At 39.6% G+C, this 23953-nt stretch overlaps 1 protein-coding gene across 4 annotated transcripts in view; it reads right to left on the reverse strand.

Annotated features, from left to right (window-relative positions):
* Positions 1-23953, reverse strand: part of TRIO (trio Rho guanine nucleotide exchange factor) — a 243363-nt gene that overhangs the window by 107643 nt on the left and 111767 nt on the right. For all 4 annotated transcript variants that reach the window (XM_084281722.1, XM_084281723.1, XM_084281724.1 and 1 more), the window contains exons 11-15: positions 22766-22957; positions 12951-13120; positions 11857-12031; positions 5432-5627; positions 4649-4815 (exon numbers count right to left, since the gene is read on the reverse strand). In XM_084281722.1, coding sequence (XP_084137848.1) covers positions 4649-4815; positions 5432-5627; positions 11857-12031; positions 12951-13120; positions 22766-22957 — 900 coding nt within the window. The remainder of the gene's footprint in view (positions 1-4648; positions 4816-5431; positions 5628-11856; positions 12032-12950; positions 13121-22765; positions 22958-23953) is intronic.

The raw sequence follows: 23953 nt of genomic DNA on the forward strand, positions 1-23953 counted from the left end.
TGATTATTCCTGCCAGTAAATCATGCTCTGCATTTGTCACTAATAAAATCCATATCCTTCATGCAGTAGAATTCTCCAATGCATCAAGATTGTCCTGAACTGTAATTCAGTGTCTTCAGATAAATTGAAGTACCTTTTCCAGTTACTTTTGCCTTCATCTTCAAATTTAATATCATAATCTCTACACCAACCTACAGATTTTCTAACTACAAACATAACCTTCTGGCCTTGAAACAACCTCTTCTGCTGCAAGGAAAGGCTCCCAGATCACAGCACAGGGCAGGTGAAGAGTGCCATGAAAAAAGGTTAAGACACCTGGGGTTTTTAAATACTCAAGGGAGCAAGCCAAGGAAGGCCTCAAGAACAAGAAAAGGATCCTAGGAAACAGATGGGTTCAGAAGACTTAGAAATTAAGCTTGGAGGAAAGAATTTATCTTGAAGAACACAGAGGGTGGAAGATTTTTTAAAATCACTTTTTAATTACTATTTTGTCTTATGCAAGCATTTCTAAACCCTCTTTTTATCTCACAAATTAATTCTTCCAGGTATAACGTAATAAAATGCACCACCTTTGTGTTAAAACACATTTAGCCTTCTCCAGAGAATTTACAAAGAATGGGAGTGTTTAAGGCAGCACTAATTCAAAGCTCTTCTTGACTTGGCATCCTATCACACAGAGGAGACAGCTAGCACAGAACTTGCTATTTCAAACACAAGGATTTTCACTCCTGCTTATTGCAGATTAGGATGGAAGTGCAGAAGCGGGTGGGACTCACAGGAGGGAAGTTGCCAGCAGCATTTCATCCTTTCCCTTCTCTCTGCTCTGACTGCAAGGGATAACGTAAGTACCAGTAAACAGCAAGCCTGTTCTTTTTCCAAGGCTGTTGCCTTGCAGTGTTTGTTGGCGTATTCCCATCACCTCACTACCGGAATGGACCACGCCTCCCATCTTTTCCCTTTCTAGTCTTCAGCAGGCTAGTAAAGCATCAGCAGAACATCAGCAAAATTGTGGAAATGAAACTAAGAGTTTGTGACCCTTGAAAGGGTAGTTCTGTAGAAAAATGCTTGTTCTCAGTTTGGTTTCTTGTATTGATTTTTTACTCCAACTAGACATGATCACAAGACACACCTGCTTCAGCAAGCAGTCCTGTGTGCATTTTCATATCCATATGGCCCTGTATGGAGTGCCAGGATACTCGCCCTGAATAGTATTCTTGGAGAATCAGAGCTCAAACACTGTGGACTGTGTTTGCACCAAGCTTTAAGATCTACATGTATGAATCCAAGGCAGCTCAAGGCATCCTTGAGGATTCAAGCTTGGACTACGCTGTTATACATGTGAATATGTAAGCATATCCAAGAACATATACCATAATCACAGCTGCAAACAGTGCACTGCAAAGGTTTAACAAGAATAGTAAAACCAGTGCACTTCGGAGCTTGGTAGAGAATTTGACCAATGTAGATGATGCATGCTAAGACAACCAAAGCATTCATTCTACACAGTGAGTACATGGGAGCAATTGCACCAATAAGTAATCCAGCAGCTATATATTTTAGGTGATCAAAGGTTTGGCTGGCAAACATGCAAGTGTAGTTGTGGATGAACCAGATGCTCTCTTAACTATTTCTCTGCCTCTACTTGTATTTCCCTACCCTGTATAAAGTGACTGCATTTTCCTTTCCATGTTGTTTTTTCTACATACAGCTGTCCTTTCTTACTTTAGTGAGCACCCTCTTCCTCCTGACTTCTATGGTGTAAGAAAACCTCAATTTTCTGTCTGTTTTTGCCCTTTCTGTACCTATTAAATATCAGGTTGGAAAGCAAATTCTCTGTAGGATTTCTTTAAACCTGTTTGTCTTCTAGCCCTTCTGCTTCCTCCTTGAGGTTTGATCTACAGAACTTCAATGACAGAAAGCAGAACTGGTACTGTAGTTGAGGGAGAAGTAACACTGGGTGTTTTTATTTGCTTTCTGTGCTCAAAAGAAGTTCACCTAGTACTGAAATGACTTTATTAACTTATAAAGACTGACTTACTTATAAAGGCTTAATTAACTTATAAAGGCTTAAAAAAAATACTTAGCTAAAAATGAAGCCAGGAGACAGTTTTCTGGTCTCAATTTTAACAACCTGAGGGATGTACCCCATGGAAAAATCCCTACAGTATTCCAATCTAATAATCTGTCATGACTACAAGCTAAATACATGTGTGTAAAATGTGAAACTACAACAGCAGTCGTTTCAGTTTTGGCAGGAAAAAAAAATCAAATGTCAATCTTATTAAAAACTTAAATATGGAGACAATATCCCATCTACATAATAAGTATGCTTAAGCTCTCTTCATCAACAATAAATCTGGTAGGAAATCACAACAATGGGACTAGAAAGCTGTGTGCTCACTGCTTCAGGCAATAAAATACAAATAAAACAGACTGAAGGGGAGGTTTACTGTGTCATTTTACTCTCAAGTCAAGCACACCTGCTGTGACCTGCTGAGCTATGGAGCTTTTCCCAGTTAAGAGGAAAAAACAAAGATCATGCTTCCTGATAGTTCATAAAATTAAGGTAAATCAGAAGCGTTTTTCTGGAAAGACAACTGAAATCACCAAAAGTAGAAGTTACTAGACCCAAAACATTCCCCAAAGAATCAAAAGAAATCTTGTAAGACAATATAACGTTGTTTTAGTTCATTTTTTAGGCCTTCAAGCTGGGGAACCATTGCAGATTCATTGGTACAATGAAAACTTGGAAGAGGAGTCTGTAATACATGAACCTGTCAGCTAGGTGTTCATGTAAGCTTGTTTGAAAATTCACATCTATTAGAGCTTTTAATTCAAAATAAAATCCAAGTTGACAGTTGATAGATATGTGTTCTAAGAATATAAAATAGAATAATGTTTCTCTCCTAAAACCCACTCTATTATGATGAAGTAGCTGGCTAGAATAGCATATACCTCTCTATTAATTATGAGATGAACTGATTTTTTTTTTCCAGTGCTTTTTTAAAAATCTAAACTTGAACTTCATATTCAGTCAGGGCTAGTACTGGCTTGGAAAAGTTACAAACATCTTACAGAATGAATCCACAAACCATGTACTAAGTGTAATATGGATATTCCTCTACAATCCATGATATTCATCTTTTGCTTGTATCTGCCAAAATATGAAACATTTCTTCTGCAAATACATTTTAAACAGGTGTCTCTTTCTTGTCGTATTTAACTTGTATGCAAACAAAGCTAATGCAGAAAGGTATTCAGTTTCTTGTGGGAGCATCCAAGGGAAGTAACTATTTTATAGTGCTACATTCTGTTCTGTAACCAAATATTATTTCAGATCAGTGGGAATTCATGACTTATCTTTCTTACTAATCTATCCCATTGTTGCCTACTGATGTACCATAATGCAATGAGACTGCCTCAGCTGGTATTCACATTCTTTCTAATTTTTAACTTTCTCTGCAAATTTGCACTCTTTTCCTTCATCCTCAGAACAGCTTGCAACTGAGTACAGAAACTATTCTAATCCACAACAACTTTTATTTCAACCATTACTTATGTGAAAAGTCATCTGTAGTTTGCATTTTCTGGAGGTGAACAAGTACTATGATATACACAGGATAATTCAGCAGAGTATGAGAAGGCTTTAACTAGAAGGCCATATATTTGATTACTACCACAGACTGCACACAGTAGACACTACAAGTTCTCTGCACCCCTTTAATTCAAGACCACACTGAAACTTTGGGTGTTCCACCACATTCACCAACGGCTTCCTGGAAATATTTTGGGAATCTACCATTCACCTCTCCAATGATAACTGGACCCCTTCTGTATTACTTTGCAATCTGTGAAGTTTATCATTCACAGTCTCACAAGGAACATGAATTTTTCTAAGAGCTCGTGACAAATGTAAAAAAAAAAAAAAAAAAAACAAGTTGTACTGGGAGTCATTATGTGACATATTAAATGCAACAACTTTTAGAAGACTTCTGCGAGGTCTTCAAGTCTAATAAGGTCGAAGTATTACTTTCTAGTGTTATTTTATTATTAAAACACTAAGCAAACAAACAAACAAAGCAAAAAAAAAAAAAAAAAAAAAAAAGAAACCACACTATTTTCACTTGCTTTAGTGGCTTCACCCATGGCATCTCAAATTCACCAAAGGTTTAAGTGTTTCTCAGGTGAGGATCTCAAAACTTAACACTTTATTGCCATGATAAGGAGAATTCAGTTTTCACCTCTAGGAAAGTAAACCTTATTACGATGCCACTATGTGTAGATGCAGCAAACAATATACAAAGAAGTATTAGGGCACTGTTCAGGGAATGTCACTGAATATTTCTATTAATCACCAAACAGAAGATAAAACTATGGTTTTTATCCAGATTCAAATTGCACTTCAAATACATGGCTTGCATTGATGTACGAAGAGTGTTAATGCAAATTTTAAAAATCGCTTAATATTAACAAAGGATGAAATTTCTTTAGGTGCTTAATTCAAATTTGTTCCTCCTTACCTCCAAGTACAAGAGTTCATATAACAAAGTAATTTTTTATTTATATTTATGGGGCTGTATCTCTCCAGGAGGTCTGAAAATAGCTCTTGGGGGTTGATCCCCCAGCTCATGGCACAATTAATTCGTACCTGCTTGACTTCAGCCTGCAGATGGCGCAGCTGTACGCACTGTTCCAAGTGCTTGCGATGCTGCTCGGCGGCTAAATCCAGCTCCTGCTGCTTCTCATGGAGAAATTCCAGCAGATCCTGAACACGAGTTGCCATGTCTACATCTCTGTCACAAAGCAGCTCAACACCTGTAATCAGCCAGACGTTTATAAAAGATGTAAATCTTCTGAAGACAAACAGGACATTTCCTCTATTCTACACTTTTCCAGTTACTTCTCAAAGCACATGTATAACCTAATCTTTAAAGCATTTGCTTAAACAATACGGTTTTGCATCCTTTTAAAAATGCAAAATTATTATTATTATTATTTTTAAGAAGCCTGTGACCTACCCCAAGTGACTGAATACAGTTAGAAACATCAACTGAAGGATCATAAGAAACCACAAAGGAAGAGTTCCTGATGGAAGCTGAAAATTGTAACTTGGTTAAATTCTTCCACATAAATATTAAATTAACTCCCTACTATTTACGCTAATTTTTACTGGCTTCCTGCATTGAATCTGTTACAAAACTAAACGTCTCCAGGTGTTGCCAACTCCTAGATAACAATTGCATGCCGTAATTACAACATATAATGATGAATGCTATTCAAATGATTTGAGCATGAAGAAGAAAAAACAGGTCCACACTTCTCCAGTTTACATTTAACCAGCATGTCTGTCATTTTCAGACATCCCATGGAGAGACAACTGGATAATTCTTGTAAAGCCACTACCTTGAATAGCACGAAGGAGCCATCTTACCAGATGCCTGCACTTCATTGACATACTGCAGCAGATCCTGCCCTTGGTGGATGACATCAAACGTCAAATTATTCATGGTCAGGGCTTTGTCTGCATGATGCTGGAGCCTTTGTTCTGCTATTGTAAGATCTTCAGTGTCGAAGTCATTCATCTGCTGAGAGAGCTCATCATTCCAAGACTCAAGGTCTGAAATTATCTGAGAGAAAAAGTAGAAAGACAATGTTCACTTATCAACACGTTCACTTATACAATGCATTTTTATTTCCAATGTTGCACTTAAGATGGAGTTCAGAAACTTGAGTCACGCATTGTTGGTTGAATTCACTGATCAGGTTTGATATGGATCAGACATGGGTTGTTTCAGCAGGGGTTTTAAATTTTAGCGAACAATCCAGAAGAATATATTTGAGAATCAAAACACCTCTCGTTCAAACAGAGCTTGCCTTGTCAAGCACCTAACACCGTGGATAGCCTAGCATTGTTTAAAGTAATTCGTTCATCAACACATCACTTGTGAAACAGATTAAAACATTAAAAAGGTTAAAAACATTATCTCCACCTTCAAGGGAAATTGTTGTCTTAAAACATCTTTTCAGTTCTTCAGACTACATCAAGTACTAACTCACGCACGAAGTGCCAGCTCAGCTTTCATTTACACCATTCTCAAGCTCTTTTACAAAAAAGTCAGCTTTACCCCTCTGAGAGAAGGAAGCGTCAGGCTCTGTGAGCACCTTCAACTTCTAACAAACAACTAAGAAGCAATACCTGTCACAAAAGGCAAGGTACTTAGCGAATGGAACAAGAACAAAAACTAATCAGAGTTAAATTTCTATGCTGAAATAATTCAGATATGCTAATTCTGGATTTTACTCTCAGCCATAAAATGTCCAGAGAAGGCGTTAAGGAAGGATTTTTAGTTTTAACATGTGTCAGAACAAGAAGTCTTCCTTGCCCATCCACACATGCATGTTTTCCAAATCACATTCCAAAACCCGGCTGAAAACAAACTCCTTTCAACTGGAATACCAAACTGCTTTCAAGGATAACAGTTAATGCTTACAAATTATGTTGATCAAAGTGTCTTATGGCACAGGTTTGATGCATCAGTTATTTATTTCAGACAGGCCAACTGGTTACCATTAAGCCTGCATTTTTATTTATTTATTTATTTATTTTTCTTCTCAGAGTTTTCAGCAGAATTTTGCCACAAATTAACGCAGATCACTGGGAAAGCAAAGTTACAGATATCAGGAACCACATCTGTCTTAGGTCTCGAGTTCTGCAATTTCAGCAGTAGGACAAACTGATGTGAACAATGTTAAGTGATGGAGAGAAATACACCCATTCATACAGCAAGGCAGAGCAAAAAGAGAATCTGGCCAAAGCGGCACTAGCAACAAAACTGTTGTCTGCATAAATATTTAACCAAAGCCATTTGTTGTCAGCAGGAGTATGCCACCAAGCTTTCCAAGTGGTTCATCAGAGCTGTGAAGTTACCAAGACCGTTAAACTACAACAGAAACTCCAGGGAAAAAGAACGAAAAACACATGTAGAATAAAAACAGAATTAAAAAGAAAGCAAACCCAAATCATCTGTCGAAATTTTCTACAGTTTCTTGATGGTTTGTTTCCATTCTGCTCACATGGCACCATAAAAACTAGACATGTCAAGCAACTATTTTAAAATTGTGGCATCAGCGACTACATGGTTTAAAGGTGTTCTGCAAAAATTGTACTTCTAAAAAAAGTTTACACTACAAATTCAAGTTCTACACCATGCCGTGATGGAGACACTCAACAATTAGGATGGCAAGTTACAAACTCTAATCTTGGTTGTCCAGTTTTACCTCAGAAACAGGCAGAAGCTCATGTTTCAGGGGTAACACTGAAAACAAAATCTGATGGGTAAAGGAAGATATACAGGATTAGGCCTTTTGCTACGGCTTAAAATTCCTCTCTTCCATGTACTTCAGACATCACACACAATCTACTTATGCATTATGACTGGCTTCCCCTCCAAACACACACCGAGGCTTCCCCTCTTACGAAGTCCTACACAACTCCCATTTGTTTCCCTTCTGCTTGGTCCGCATCTGACCTGTCTCATCACCTCCCTCTGCTCTTCATCTCCTTTTAACCGACTTGAAGTATTTCGCAAACTTCAAGTCTTCCTGACAGTCCAGTCTGAGAAATTCCTTACTTCCAACTCTACAACTTACTTCCCTTCTGACACTGTGCAATGAGATACTAAGTGAATTACCCCTTGAAATACAAAACAGGGTAAATAACAGCGAGATTTTTTTTTTCCCTGTGAAAATCTGTTGCCATAGCTTTCTGGTCTGTAAAATGGGATTAGTTTTCTACTTTCTTCTAACACCTATCAAGTCCAATGACTGTGGCATACTTTCTAACTTCTGTGACAGAATACTTCAAACTTCACAACAAGCTTCCTAGTGATGGTGTGCTTGCTTTTCACTGGAGACATCACAGTCACCATGAAGTTCATCATCATGAGCATACTTTCCAGTAGCTCTCAGATCAGGGTAACACAGTGTTTGATTTTTACTAAAAATAACGTTTTGCTTCCTGAAACCATCCACTGCATTATGAAAGCTCTCCAGAATCAGAGTTGCCATCTCATTTTCATCTAGTTAGCAACATTCATAAGTTACTCTCAAGAAATAATTGTTGTTAGACTTGGCAAAACTGAAAAACCTGAGCGTTAAATAAGGTGAAAAAACTGTCTTAGAACAGGAGATTGCTGTGATTAAGCTTCAATTTTTTTGTATTAATGGAATGGTTTACTCTAAGTAGATTGCAGCCACTGTGTCTTCTCAGACTATTCCTACGATTCACCTGATACAAACAACGGGTAGTTTTAAGAGGTCAACACTGTGTTATCACCTCAGCCAAGAGGTTTCAGTGATACTGCCTCCACCGGGGTTCCTAACAAGAGCAGTAGTCCTTACATTCTCTCAGCAGTAATTGTGTGGCTCATGATGATCTATTTCAGCCATTATGAACCCACTGTGTGTTGAGGGCAGAGTTAAAAACAAAAGAGCATGTTAAGCCCTGTCTGCTTACATACTTCAGGGCTTCCCCTGGAAGTTCCTCTGTTTTACAAGTAACACTTAGAGACCGGGGTCCTATTTTGTTTCTGAAGTTTTGTCAAGCCATTCAGCATTAATTATGCAGAACAAAGATGAATGACTACTAGACAACTAGAGTAACTGAATTGCAAATTAATATTGCTCTCAAGAAATGGACAACCCAGCAAAAATACAGGGCAATTACCATAGCATTTGTTCAAAAAGTTCCTAGCACAGAGTCTGAGCTGCCTGACACACCTTTGTATTTGTTACAAACTAGGGAGCACTGACAGGAAAGAAGGCAGGGTATAACACAGAAGAGATGCAGATTCTTTCACACTGGATGGGAAAGAAAAAAAACACGGGTCTCTTCTCAGAAGGGTGTAACCAGCATTCCTTGCAGCAACTGAACACTAACCTGGACCTGGAAAATTTTATCTACTAGGGAGAAAGAAAAAGGGAGAATAGAAAAGGGAGAAGAGTTCAGTCTTTGTGATCCAGCACTTTGCACACTTGCCTTTTCAGCTGGATGACTTCACAGGCATCTTGTAAGTATGGTCCAGAAATAGAGCAGAGATAAGGCTGTGGGTTGAAAAGTGTGCAGTATGCTTTCTGTGGAGCCCTGACATAGGTCTAGAGATATTTAAGTCACGGACAAGTGAAAAAAAATGCACACAGGTGAACGACAATTTACACAAACCAAACCACACATACATTTGGCTCCATTCCTTGCCACCAGTGTTACCCTGCTACTGATCAGGTCCATACACAGCTTCCTTATGCTGCAAATACTTGTTCACTCTAACACGAGACTCTTCATATACCTTATTTTGCTCCTTCCTGCCTTTAGTTAATACAGGCATTCACAACGGGGCCCAAGTTGCAGGATAAAAGCAACTAAAGGAAAGAGTATTTAACTAGTGAAGGGAAGCAGAGGGACAAAAAGAGGATGACTGACCCTGGCAGCAAATCTCCCCACTGTCCCCAGGAGCACGGCTGCACAGTATGAACCTGCAATGCCTACGGGAGCCCTTTGTTCCACTTAAGAGTGTGCTATTTTGCAAGCTCTAAGACAAGCTAGCGACACTACTCGCCTCCCAGAAAAACATTTCTCACAGGATGTTCCCCTGAATGAACTGCCCCTACAACCAAGTCTTAAATCACCGGGCAAAGGAGGATGTCAAAACAAAGCCTGCGAGTTCATAGCTGATGTCTGGCTCCTCCTCGCTATCATGTTACTTCAGCTCGGCTTCTGCTTTCGCATGGCTGACCTGGAACCAGTCCCTGCTTTTTCTTCCCGGAAGTTTCCAAACAGATGTCTGCCTTCAGGGAGAGGGAAAAGAGAAGCATGCTTTGCTGAGGAGGCAGAGACAGCAAAGCAATCAACATTTTGCTGAAGATGCTCTGCAGCCAGGGTCGTCACAGCCCAATTTCTTCCTAGGAGGGCTTCTTGGCAATCCTAAATAAGTACAATTTTTGTTTACAAGCCATATAAACAAAACATACCAACTCTTTTAACACAGCAACTGGTGCTTTACTTTATGTTGTATGGGCCAAATTGTAAAGCTTGCCAAGTGTCAGCTGCAGAAAAAGTAAAACCCGTGAAGCTAGAATATGCAGCTTTCCAATGCAAAATCCCACAGACGTCACCACACAACACACACAGCAGTACTACTGCCTACGTGATGTCATCCTGCACCAAAGGAATAAAACACATCTGCAAAGCAGGGATTCTGCAACTGGCTCTCTGGTACTATACAGCTCTGGTTTAGGTAACCTACAGCAGAGAGCAGTCACCTTAACAACTTCACTGAGACCTTGAACCTAATTCATTCTTTAATTTTCTTAGCATGCCTTTGCCCCCTGCAGCTGCCATTTCCTTGACACAAGTGTTGTGAGAACATTGTGCAGACCCCATCGAGCACTGAGGATCAGCTCTGCACTGATTGTAAAGTTGCTGACAGTGCTATAAAAGAGGATACCTTTCATGTTCCTCCACATGTACCAGTCATTCAATTAACCATTGCAATCACAATTCTGCCAAGCCTTTCCCTTGCATACTCAAGACAGCTACCCTCACATCATCTAAAGCAAAGTCCCTGCAGACTAGTTTCACCTCCTCAATGTGAACACCAAAATAGAGAAGCTTCTCAGTCTTCCTTTACAGTAGTTATTATTACCATGGAGCATACAGTCTCACTTCCTCTGCGGGCACAAATCAAGGAACTGTGTCTGCCTGTGCCTGCACTGCACATGACAATTTGCTTATCTAAACCAGAATCCAGCAACGATATCTAATCCTGGTTTTAAGAAAAAAAACTTGGAAGCTATAACTTCTGATGATTGACTCTTTATCCTTACACCATCCACATCTAACAGCTGCAGCTTTTACTTATGTAAACGGGAAGAGATTGAGTTAGCAACTCCTGCAGCATTGTAACTCCTGGTTTCCTGAGTCTCAAGGTAAACCATTACATAGCCAAACAGGATCACGTACCAATGGATAACCACATACTTTCTGAAGCACCAACTCAGTTTTAGTCACTGTGTACAGTGCTCCTGGTTTTACAGAAGTTGTATGATCAGCTTAGCTGAAACTTTATAATGCAATTCTTTTAACATAAGCTCCATGTGAAGTTTTGTGTCTGTCTGCATGCATGTCCCTGCACATGAACAGAACCTTTCCAAGTGGCACAGCTGCAACCCTCCTCCAAAACCTGTACAACTTAAAAAACGCCTCCAGTTTTGCAGGGGTGTAGCACTACAACTACTTTTTTGTTATTTTCAGAGATGGAAAAACATCTCATTTGAGAGAGGAAGACAGAGAAGGAGGGAGGGAGAGAAGGAGATTGCAAACAACATTCCCAAAGGTTAAAACAGAATTCTGAACACCATTTACAGTTGCCAACTGCAAAAAAGGCTGCTGATTTGGAAAAGGAAAAGAGAGATGTTACTACAAAGCAACAGCTTACATGTTTTGTATGAAGCCATCTTGCAAGTCTTCTAATTCACATTACGTGTTAGCATGCTAGTTATGTCAAGGCAGCTTGATATTTGAACCACATTTGCCAGATGAAGCAAATGGTACGCTGATTTCACACAACAAGACACACGACACTTGCTTAAACACACACTGGGAGGCAACACACTGGTGGGAATTAACATCAGCAAGCTCCACTCTCTTCTGAGACTTTCACATACAAGACATAAGTCTTATTTCAGGTAAGAACTATCAGACACTTGAGCCACGTGCCAACGCGACCACACAACCATCTCAGCATAAATGTTCTTCCACAATGAGAAAGGTGCTGTACAACGCCAAGAGCAGACACTCACATCTATTGCATCTCTTTCAAATATGCGGAGCTGCAGAAACAGCTCAAGCTTGATCTTGCGTTCTTGAAACAGCTCCTCCATCTGAGATTGGGCCTCATCCAGCTGCTGCAGGACTGTCTCTATGTGGTTGATCGAGCTGTTATGGGGGGTCTTGTTACTAGAAATGGCCGAATCCCTATTCAAAGCAGAGGGGGTGGGGAGGAATAGAGAGGGGAGATTGTTACTGAAGAAAGAAAACCACACAATTTGGATGCTATACGTGACCATGAAACGCAAGACTTCCTTAGAAAAGGTTAGTACCAGTCTTATTACTTGAAAGCTAAGTCTGTACATTTTGTTTATAAAAATCCAAATTCTATTTTAGTACTTGAAAAAGCATTAGAAAATTAGACAACTTTCATTTTTGACTGATTCAACACCTAAGGACATTCTGTTTACAGGAAGAACAAAATTTAAAACCAGAGAGAAACCCTTTTTTGTGAAAAGGAAGTGCCATATGATAACTATTTACTTCATGGGATCTTCCTGGCAGTGAAAAATCATTGTAAGATACTAAAAAAAACAACAAATATTTTATTGTAGTATAAAAAAAAATGCTGCAAATTCATATATGAAAATATGAAGTCCTGTGGCAAATAGGACATGTAACATGTACGCAGTATAGGGGCCCTAAATTTATTTAGATTATTAATGAATTGAACGGACTGCAAACTGATGATCTTCACTATGAAAATGTTACATATTGGACTGCAAAACAATTTCAAACATCTCTTTATGAAAAGTCTGCTACTCAGAACTCAAAATACTGTGGAGTCCTGCGTGTCAGACTACAAAGGCATACGACTGCTCCTATTACAAAGGTAGCTTATGTAAACAAAGTCTCCACTTTATGAAGGTAGTGTTTATAAGCTGAGCTTCCCGTAAACAGAGGGTTAGAGACCATCAGTACAGCATGAAACATAACTAGTCTTAATATTTACAAATTTTATTTATAGGTCATAACTTGTAGTCATTATCTGTACTCTCAAAATAGAAAGAGCCGTGCAGAATATCAGAGGTTTGCCAGAAGAGATTTAAATAGAAACTTGTTTTACCTTAGTTGCTGTATGAGATCTTCACCTTCTTTTATGACATTGACCGTAACCTGCAGAGTAGTCTGTTGCTGTTGACCAAAACGTTTAATCAGGTCTTGGACAGCCTCCACAGACTCAGCATAGACATCATCAAGCAGTTCTTTCTGCAGCTCTTCAAGCCATGTCCACAGCTAAAGGAGGAAAAAAATAAAATAGAAAAAAAAAAAAAACAACAAATGTAAGCACCAGGGTCAGGCAGTCATTATTCCAAATCAATCAGGAGAAAATAGATTGGTTTGGGGTAGGGGGGAGAAACAGGATTTGTTCCTCTTCATAGAAAAATCCCATCTTCAATTTAATTTGAGCCTTTGTTTCAAATAAGGTTTTCGTGTCTTGGAAATACCAGGAAAGCTTTCTCTGTGTTGCTAAGTCACCCTTTCTTTCCTATTTTCCTTCTACGGTACTGAGTGTATCCGACTGAGCAGCAGAGAGTTCATAGCGAGAATCCCATCTGCAGCTCTGCGAGAGTCGCGGGGAGGGAAATGCTATGGTAACACTCCCTGAGAGAAGGAAGGAAGGAAGGAAGGAAGGGAGATGTATTGTAGCCACCATCAAATTTACACTGCCAGGCTGACACATGCACACAGATAGCATGACACTTTTCAGTGGCCTTCAGAAAAAGGAAAAAGAAAAGGGCATTTCAGCAAACAATATACTGCGAGATACCAGATGTGAGAAGTTATTTTTCTATCACGATCTCTACAGCTGTGGTGCTTACCCTGTTGCTTTCAGTATCACACCATTACAAACAAAAATCATCACGAGGAATTACACCAACAATTATTTTTTTTTCCTCTAACGTATGCACGTAACCCTGTTCAGAATTGCCCACACATTGCAGTAGATGGAAAAATCCCCAGGAATATGCCAGCGAGATATCATTACTGGTCATCACTTGAATCCTACTGTGTTCTTTCCACAATTTTATGAGGCAAGCTGTTGCATCCTAAGCTCTGTGTGGAAATTATTCACCCACAAACCAACTACTGTGCAAATGATAAAAACACTGCTTGAAGAGAGGGACTGTGCCTGTGTCCCCTACAACCCTCCTGCGAGTGCTTAGAGCACAAGGAAACAGCTATTCTCACAGGAAGCATCCACATCAGGCCCTCCCCTTTGTTTTATCATCACATCTCAAACTCTGTGATTTCCAAGAACAAGGATTAAAGTCTGCCTTCTATCCTGAAAAGACAACTCTGTTCTGATTGACAAGATTGAGATCTTTTGTCTACATTTTAATTTAATAAATATTTTAGAGATATAAATAGGCTTCTTTAACCCCGAACCTAATTAAGAGATTAACAGTGTTAAAATAAAGTCAGTAAGCAATCAAAATGGCTTAGCTTCAAAGACAGTAGAACAAATGCTTTATTTCTTTGCTTAACATTTTCTACAGAAATACCCATTTTATGCTGGTGTCTCTTACAATGTTAACCCCATAAGGGTTTGTTAACTCCCAATGGATTTACAATAAAATAGAAAATTCATTGAAGGACTCTGAGTTTTGATAAGTTCCATTACAGCTTTAAAACCAAATGCTAGGCTTTTGTTTTTCTTTTGTTTGCTTTAATATCTTAGAGCCTTACACGCCCCTACTTCAGTTTTGAGTGAGCCAAGTTCTAGGCTATGCTTTCACAAACCAGGAAATATTAATGATACTTAACCAAACCCTTTTCCCCAAATTTACTAAGAAGAAACACCCAACGAACAAACAATAACAACAACAAAAACCAGAACTGCCTATTCATCCACACTCATCTTCTGACTGCTCATATGCTTCAAAGACAATGCCTGTCACACATTTGAATGCAACTCTGCAGTCATAAACACCACAAGCTCGAGTCACAGCAGTCTCTCTTAATAAAAGAGCACGAATCAATGGAACTTACCAAGTGCATCAAAAGCCCTAGTCAACATTCATTCCAGCAGCACAACTCAATGCAAGATCCAAAACAAATATTTTTTCAAATGTGTATTTAGAAATGCAAATTTCACTTCAAGGCAAACAAAACTTAAGAGCAAGAAGCCTGATAGTACAACCCACAAACTTTACTCAGATTTCGATGGCCAGAAGACATGCTTTTATTCCTGTCGTAGTTTATAAGCTTTGTCTAAATTATAGAACTAGGATGCAGAGTTTGAGATCTTTCGAGAGAGCTGGTGTGCACACAGTTCCTGCAACTTGCAACTGTGCAAACATACACTGCAGAAAGCACAACATTGCTGCTGACTACAAATGGAATGCATTTGGTGCTAGCTAGAAGAGCTTTACCTCACGCTTACTGCACTGCCTATAAAAGGCCCAGTTTTCAGAGACTTTTATCACAGACAAAACGGAATTAAAGCCATTTTGGGTCTCTTGGACTATATTGGACTTGCCCCGTGGCTCCCTCACAAGCACCTGCGCTGCAGCTCGCGGGAGGTCTAAGCATCACTTCATGTTTTTCCACTACGTCTTTTGCAGCTGAGCCTTGGGTCACATCTGTACAGGGGACACTTTGCCTCTGGGATTCCTGTTCTCCACAAATGTTTCAGCCATTCCTGTGCCTGGTGGGAGAAGACCTGACAGGGTCAACAAAACTTACGAGCGTTGGACTGGTGATGTATTCAGCCCGGGAACACTTCCCTGAAAGCTCACCCTGGGTACTGGAGACAAAGCCAGCACAGAACAAGCACACTTTGCTCTGCGTAGACAGCCCAAAGCATCACCACCTACCTGGAGCAGAAGGACATGGGTGCTAGCACAACAGCGTGACGTTCTGGCTGGCGTGGTGCCTGGTTGCCAGGAACAGAGAACCAGTTTCTCCGTGCAGAATCAGCACAGCATGACTGTAAGCATGGTATCTTGACCCCACGGTGCCAAGGAGCTCAGAAATACACTGCATTTGCCTAGTTCATTAGTCGAATCACCCGCTGCTTGGGCAGGAAAAGCATTTGACAAATGTGCAGAAAGAGCGTGATGGTAATTAGCATGCACAACTTGTCTAGCTGTGATTCATAAATTGTTCTACTTTCAACAGTATAAGCCATTTCTGAAGCGACTGAAGAGCTTTGTGACACTTCCATAGGAAAAAAAAAAATATGATCTAATACATTACCACCAGGTAAGCTTTTTGCACTTTTCCACTATGTAAGTTTCTGCCAAATAGTTTCCCCTCAAAATAATCTTATCTGATGCAGTCTATATGCAAAAGTTAGAGTTAAGCCACCACAGGTGAACAGAACTGTCAGGTTATCAAAACTGAATATAAATGTTTGCAATTTATTGAGAGCTTAATTCACAATATCTGGAACAGTGTGCTGGCTTGTGTAGAGCTTTAAAACCAGCATGAGCACAGCGAATGCTGAAAGTTACATAAATTACCTTGTTTTCAGATACAAAACTAAGGATGAAGACAGTACGAAGTTGTACAGTAAAGTCAAAGGAAGCCAAACAGTTTACTGTGGGGAAAGAACAGATACTGGAGCTTATCCATACATGTTCAGAAGTGCAGAACTACAGATTTTATACTGCAGTGATGCTCTGTGGCAACTCATTATTCCATCAAATAGTGAAAGCAACAAGAATCTGATGGGGAAAAAAAATCATCACTGAAAAAACACTAACCTTCTCCCAATGTGAATTTCTGAGCAACATCTTATCATGTTTTTCAATTCATTGTAAAAGAGAAGCCAAAAAATCCCCAAACAAACCACTAGGCCCTGTGACCTTAATAAGAACTTTACCCAGTGGCAATACAGCTTTAATGTACAGTGAGAAAACCATATAAATAACTAAATCCAGGCACAGAATGAGGCTCTTCTGCTCTTTTCATCTGCTCTCCACATCTTATCAGAATTAAAATTAGAGAGGGAAATCAAATTCTGAATCCCTGACAGGCAAATGTTTCACCCAGCACATTTTTTCTTGATCTAAATATAGCACAGACTAAGAAACATCTGCTTGAACGAGCCTGCATCCTGTCCTACCTCTTTCCTAAGTTCTTGGGAGCATGCCATTAGTCACTGAGATGGTATTACTTTAATTGTCTGCAACATCCTGGAAGTTTCAGTGTTTCCATCATGGGCCTCCATCCATTTAAGTCCCATCCCTGCAATCCCCTGAAAGACTGAAGCGAAATAAGACCTTACAGGATTTTGCTGAATATAATCAGAGAACAATTATTTGTGAGTAAGTACCTTCCCAAGTTCACACTTACTTTATTAAGCAAAGTATCTGCCACTTTCATTATTTTCGAATCAGATAATTTACTTGTTTTTTTTCATTTTGGTAATAGCTTCTGGATATGCAGTCAGTCTTTTCAGTAGGCTAAACCAAAAAAAGGTGCACAGTTTCTGCATTTAAAAACTGTCAATTCCTCTTTTTGCCTCTGCCCCCTAGCACAGTGTTGCAAGTCTGCGTGTTACCACAGGCGATTTTTTAAGGAGATGGTATTTGTACTGGGCCAAACGTTGCCATAAGATTCCCTGGCATGTATGTCTGGGCATGGGAGTCTGATGTCTGCCTGAAAGCTTTGGCCTTCAGGACATCCAGTTGGCAAAAATTGCATCTTAAGAACAAAAAAAGTTGAGATGTTAAAGCCTCGGTAGGCTGTCTTCCAAGGACCTTTCTGTGACACTTAAGATACTGAATACACAGATATTTCTTGAAAATTAGATTTAATTATATTTAAAAGCTTCAAAGATCCCCATCTGTTCTACAGTTATAATCATATATATATACTTTAATATATATATATTCCAATTCAGAATAAGTTCATCCTTGAAGCATCACCAAGTTTCTTACATCTCCCTAAAATCACATTAACTACCAGCATCCTGTCACCAGTTGTCCCATTACTTAACTGAATGAGTATAAAAAAGCCCACACCATAGCTTTAGAGGTCTATTTCTGCTTCACTTTTCCAAAGCTCTTAGTACTATTTCAATAACACCTGGACTGCAACCCATAAACTTGGGCCATTTCTTTCAAGCCAAAGTAGCAATCAGCATTGAAAAACTTGAGAGAGGCGATTTGTGCTGGATCCCATCAAGCCAATAAAGCGTAATACACTCTAATGTACTGCTGCTGAATGTTTCTCTCTTATTTCAGATTTAGAAATTGTCCTGCTCAACTCTAAAATCCAAGAATACCAGCATATCAGCATAGCCATCAGAGGCTGCACTTCCCGTATTTTGCCAGACCAGCTGCCTGGGAAGGGAACGCTCCAGTTCCTAGCACAGGAGAGAGAAGCTTTCCTATGACACCCAAATTTAAGCTGTAGACCACCAACACAGAAGAACCAATTCCTCGGGAGTGACAGAACAGCAGGTCTGTCACCCCAAGGTGCGCCCCGGGATGAAATGTATGAAACCCCGTGCAGGCAGGCATCCTTCTGTGCTGGATAATGCAAAGGAGAGCGTATTTCTGATCACAGAATCACACAAAATCACAGAATCACAGAATTCTGGCATCGAGTCAAGAGAAAGTGAGACCATATCACTGTGCTTTTTTGAATCAAGTGCACACACTCCATAGCCTGATGTGAGTCGGTCAGCAGCACTACGATCAGAGCAAGGCCTCCTCAGCTTTCCCATGCATTGGCAGCTTCAAAATGATGTCACCTTCCTTCAGCAGCTTGCACTGACTACTGTTTTACCCGTTTTGTTCAGGAACCATGGCTTTCTGTATTTGAAATCTCTGCCAACTCCACTTCCCTTGTCTTTGTTCCAGCCCCAGTATATTCTGGTGTAAAGTTTAGTTTGAGTAAGATGAAAAAAAAAAAAAAAAGAAAAGATAAATCTTCTTCTAACACTATTAAACATATTGTGTATACATAAAAAGTGCTGTGAGCTATTTTATAATCAACTTGTCAAAACATACACAAAGGTTATATGCAAAAGTCAACAGGCTCTTAAGAGATCATTTTCTTCCATGAGCATTCAGCCCTTATCTATATTCCCACACTTCACTCTAGTTAGGAAAATATCTGTTGCTCTGCTTTGGCACTACTACAAACACCTGGTTTGGCCGTAATTTCAGTCTTCCCACTCATAGATGTTGAGGGAGCTGAGAGAGAGAGAGAGAGAGAGAGAGAGAGCGAGCATGGAACAATTTCAATTCACACCAAAATTCTGTTCAACTCTACCTGGTGGCAGATTTCACAACAAAGACTACTGTGGCTTTTGCTCTTATGTTTTGCACACAAGCTTTTATGGTAACCATTTATTTAGGAATGTATCTTCTACCTGTGGGATTTGTCTCCCACAACATCTCATTTGACCATGTCCTTCCCCCTATTATTAAACACCAAAGTGGCAAAGGCCAGAAGAGATTCGCTGTCTAGCAACGGTGAACAGTTTTGGGTGATCAGCTGTGTTTTATCCATCCCCAGGCTGGGAACCTGGGCACAGTCCGTTCAATGCAATGACTCTGATGGGGATATTTTTGGTCCCCCACACTTCTAAAGCTCACCAGTGGACATCTTTAACTTCAGCGCTTCACTTCCTGAAAAATTTGGCTTAGACTGAAATTTCTCACTGTTTGAATGGGAACTAAGAGTCAGTACTCACAATTTTACAAACTTAAATCTAAAAATAGCATAGCAGAATGGAATCGATGTACATACAAGAAATAACAGATTTGCTTGGATCACCAATAAGCAAAATGGGTAATGGTGAGAGCATTACTTAACATCTCATTTCTGCCTTCCTTGAATACATCCTTTTTTGTCCCATTGAGAGATGTGTGGCCTACTGAGGTTTGTTCACGAGGCGTCTGAGAACTTCCACACTGTTTTCTGATGTTTCTAAGCCACAGGGAACTTTACCAGCTTGTAATAACCCGGCCACAGAACTTCTGGAAACGTTAAACAGAGCCAGCACTTCCAAAGTGCATCAAAACATGCTGCTGTGCACAGATTACACAGCTGCTTTGTGCAAAGGTATAGCAAACGTCTGTTACTTCTAGGATGTGTCAAATGGATCTATTGCATTTGTAGCAACGGGGCTGCTTCTGAAAGCAGAAACTGGTTTAATAAGTGAGAACAGAGCAACAGAACGGAGCAGACACAGCAGGGCTGATGCTTCCCAGGGAAACTGGGAAAAGTTGCAGGCAAATTCTGCGTAAAGGATAAAGGTTACACAAAGAAACGGGGCACGGGGGGGGAGGAGTACTGGAATGCTCTTATCCAGATGAGGAACATTCATTCAGTGTGAAGTATTTCCGGGGAAAAGAATAAAATACAACAAAACATCCCACTTCAACAGTCAAGATATTGGATGTCTTTTGGAGCGGGACTTCAAAGCCTCTAAAACAGCCAACAGCTCTGAGTACCAGCTTTTGTTGGCTTTGCGGCTCTGTCCAAGCTGTCACACACGAACAGGGTTTTTATTCTTCGTGCCCATTTTGTAGTTGAGGAAAACACAAAGACAACACTCACATGGCACAAAATTCACCCTGAATACTTGAAGAGCGAAACATTTTTTTTTATTTTTAAAGCAACTGCAATGCCTCTGTTCAGTTCAACAAACAGCATCTCATCCTGCTACGAGAACTCCTCCCTTTGCCAGTTAAGCACACGCATTAATTTCATAACTCAGCTATCCAGCAGAAAGGTTACATTCTTACAGGTATGCACTAATTTATGCAGCGACTTCCCACATCCTGTGGGAGAAATGCAATTCTCCTGCCAACAAAGCATGGATAACTTTCAGGTTTAGGGCATTTTTATCTTCCATCTGCTTTGCGATGCCTTCTCAGCACTCCACATGCGTGTTTGATAACAAACAACGTGCTCTTGAAAACAAAACAGAATACAGAAAGCACAGGACATCTCTGAGCTGGCTGTTTCTCTGCACATTAACCAAAGGGCTCGTCTACTAAACGTGAACTGCCAGACTTGCTGTCCTCTGTATTTTTAAGTAGTATGCAAATAAGTAAGATAGTCTTGCTTACGTAAATAAACACTCTTTTTAATTTTCCCTGCTTTATTAAGTATAGAGGTCAGCCACACAACTATAAATAAAAAAATAAACAAATAAGCAAACATTTAGACATCAACTACAGTGCCTTTTCTCAAAGTCCAGGCTGCAAAGAGGCTGCCATAGTAACAGCTGTGTGCACTTACAGGGTCACAATAACATCCATTTTTAAGGAGAAATAAATCAAGATGCAGAGTATCTTTTTTCAGTAAAACATTATTATCTAGGGGAGCAGTGGCAACACGCCAGCACATCTGGATCAGCCTCCCAGAATTTCTCAACAGTGACTCACAGTCCAGTATGATTTTTTTTTTTAAGGACCTTCCTCGCAACTCCTTTTATAGTCTTAATCTTTCATCACTACAATCAACTGTGTCCATTTAAATATCATTTAAGCTGCTCTTCTTGATGCTCAGAAAAACAGGTAATGAAGACATCTACAGAAACACCAAGCATGGCTCACAGCAGCTGGTTGCTCCTGTGCTTCATAACAGGTAACAGAACAGCACTAAGTGCTCAAGAAAAATAAAGCAAAAAGTTCATTAGAGTAGTTTCAGAAGAACAGTTTAAGATTCAGCATTTATGTTTTTTTTAAACAAGCAGGGTCCTGGGAAAGTATTATCGAGAAAGCATCTATCAGAAAACTGATGGGGGAGCTATGTCCTCATATCTAAAGCTAAAATGTAATACAATCCCAACCTTCTTTAAAGAGCAACTGCCTTGTGCATTTGTTTCAAGTGGAAAGCAGATGATTCACATACAAAAACCTCCCGCTCTGATCCTCTACAAGGTTTTGCTTAAGAAAATCCTTTGAACACCACACTTTCCTACTGAACAGACCATTTCTTTACGTAGGGCGAAGGGGAGAAATACATATAAATTGACATGTAATGATCCACAAGCCTTTCATATTTTCACCTAATTTAAGTTGCAAAAAGATTTAACCTAACAGAAAACAAATCCACAGTTGTCAAGATTTGCCACAGCCTATAACCAAAAACCCTTACTGAAGCCTTTATTTTAGCTCTAGCTTATTCTACCGTCCCCATGAGCTTGTAAATACATATGGTCTGTGTCCCTGAATGAGATGAGAAAAACTCATCTGGCTAAAAATTAAGTGTCTTTGCCTGATGTATTTTTTTCCTCGTTTATCAGTTCCTCAGCTCACTATGGAACTACAGTAACTTTTACACCACTTATCTGAATGGTTTCATTTATTTATTTGAAACAGGTTTGCTGCTGAATGCTAACTTACCAACTCATTATGTAACGTCTGGCATCAAAGGTAACAGAACCTTTGCAGGAGACTAAAACATGAGACAAACCATTGTTAATATCAAATGAACTCTTTAGGTTGAGAAGAACTGTCAATGTAAATGAGTAAGATGCTTTGTCTAAAACTGAAAAAAAAAAGTCTCTCTGATCAGCAGGATTGCCTTAACTAGCCATTCACTTCTGAACTAAACTGAACTGTGTCCATCTAACCACGTGCCTGACAACTCAGTTGCTGGATAAAAAACCACAAGTGCACAGCAACGCTAACCTTCAGCTGTATCGGTCCCCTGACCTGACCCTTTCCCCTTGACTGAACAAGCAAGTACACCTGCACAAAAAAGAAGGTGAAAGCTGCTTATGGAAAACAGTAATGATAATAACAAAAATAATAAAGAACCACACCAAAAAAGCAACCCGGAACTCACTGTGCAATAGGGGGTTCATTACTTCATATGACAAAGGTTTACCAATGAAAGTAACGTCAGACAATAACGAGTCTAAGTCTTAAAGATAGGACTGTGACTTATCAGCAGTTTTACCTCTTTAACGTGAGTGTGAAAGGACACAGACATGTCCAGCAGGATCTTGCGTTGCTCCACACGCCTAACAAAATCCTGTATCCTGTCTTCGAGCTGATGGGCAGCTTGATAGATTTCCTCTGGATCACACTCTCCCGTCTGAGCAAGCTGCTCGGCTGCTTCTAGAAGTTTATCTGCGTTGGTATATGTGTTCTGCAAAGAAACAAGTTAGTGTCACAGGATTAAGTCAAACAACAAGAAGACCCTTGGAATGTATTTTTCTTTCTTATTTTTTAAGGCAGTAGAACATGAACTTACTAAAGATTTTATTGTATTTCTAGATACTTTTTCATTTAACTGTTGAATTAATTTCTTGTTTATGTCCATTCAAAAGTCTCCTTGAGCCATACCTTAGAAAACTACTTATTCTTCTTTGGTATTAGTATTTTACATTCACAGCAAGAATAAATATCAATCTAAATGTCTAATAACTTGTAAACTGGCCTGTTCCCATGGTGGAAAAAATCGCAACAGTAATGACAAGGAGATTTTTCAAAAGTGTATTATCAAAGGTGAGAAAGTCCTAGCTGCTGACAGAGACACTTGGCATCAAATTGATACATCCAGCAGAAAGGTGGAAAGTGACCGGGCACAGAAACAGAAAAAATTATCTTCATCCTTACAGAAATGAGGTATCCAAAATTCATGTCAGCTGGGTCACCATTTGTGAAAGCAGCAACAACAAAATAAGATTTAGAAGTAGTCTATGGCTGAGTGTTGGAGAGGAATATTGTCCCAATGTGTCATAGGATTAACTAAAGCTGATCAGTCAGTCACAGCAGAAACAGAATGGGAGAAACCTGCTATCTGATGTGCTGAGCGTGCTGTGGTCCAGAGAAGAGAGAGAGAGAGATGTAACAACTCTTAAAGCTTAGCACTTGCAGCCTGCATCTTTATGATTCTCATTAACTCAAAACAGGAATTTTTCCATACGTGCTATAATTTGGGCACGCTCTGTTCTGAGCCTAACCTTGGGTTTTCATGCATGAATTAGAATGGTTCGCAGAATGGACTCATCAAGAAAGCACAGTAGGATGGTAAACTTTGGTGAATATAAAATCAAAGTCAAATGTACAGTAAAGAGGCTTTGCTGATGTCACCGCATGAGGTCTCCTGACAAGGCTGTTCTACAGAGTATGTAAAAACACG

This window comes from Netta rufina (genome assembly GCF_964035555.1).
Source record: "Netta rufina genome assembly, chromosome: 2".
In the NCBI taxonomy this organism is placed as follows: Eukaryota; Metazoa; Chordata; class Aves; order Anseriformes; family Anatidae; genus Netta; species Netta rufina.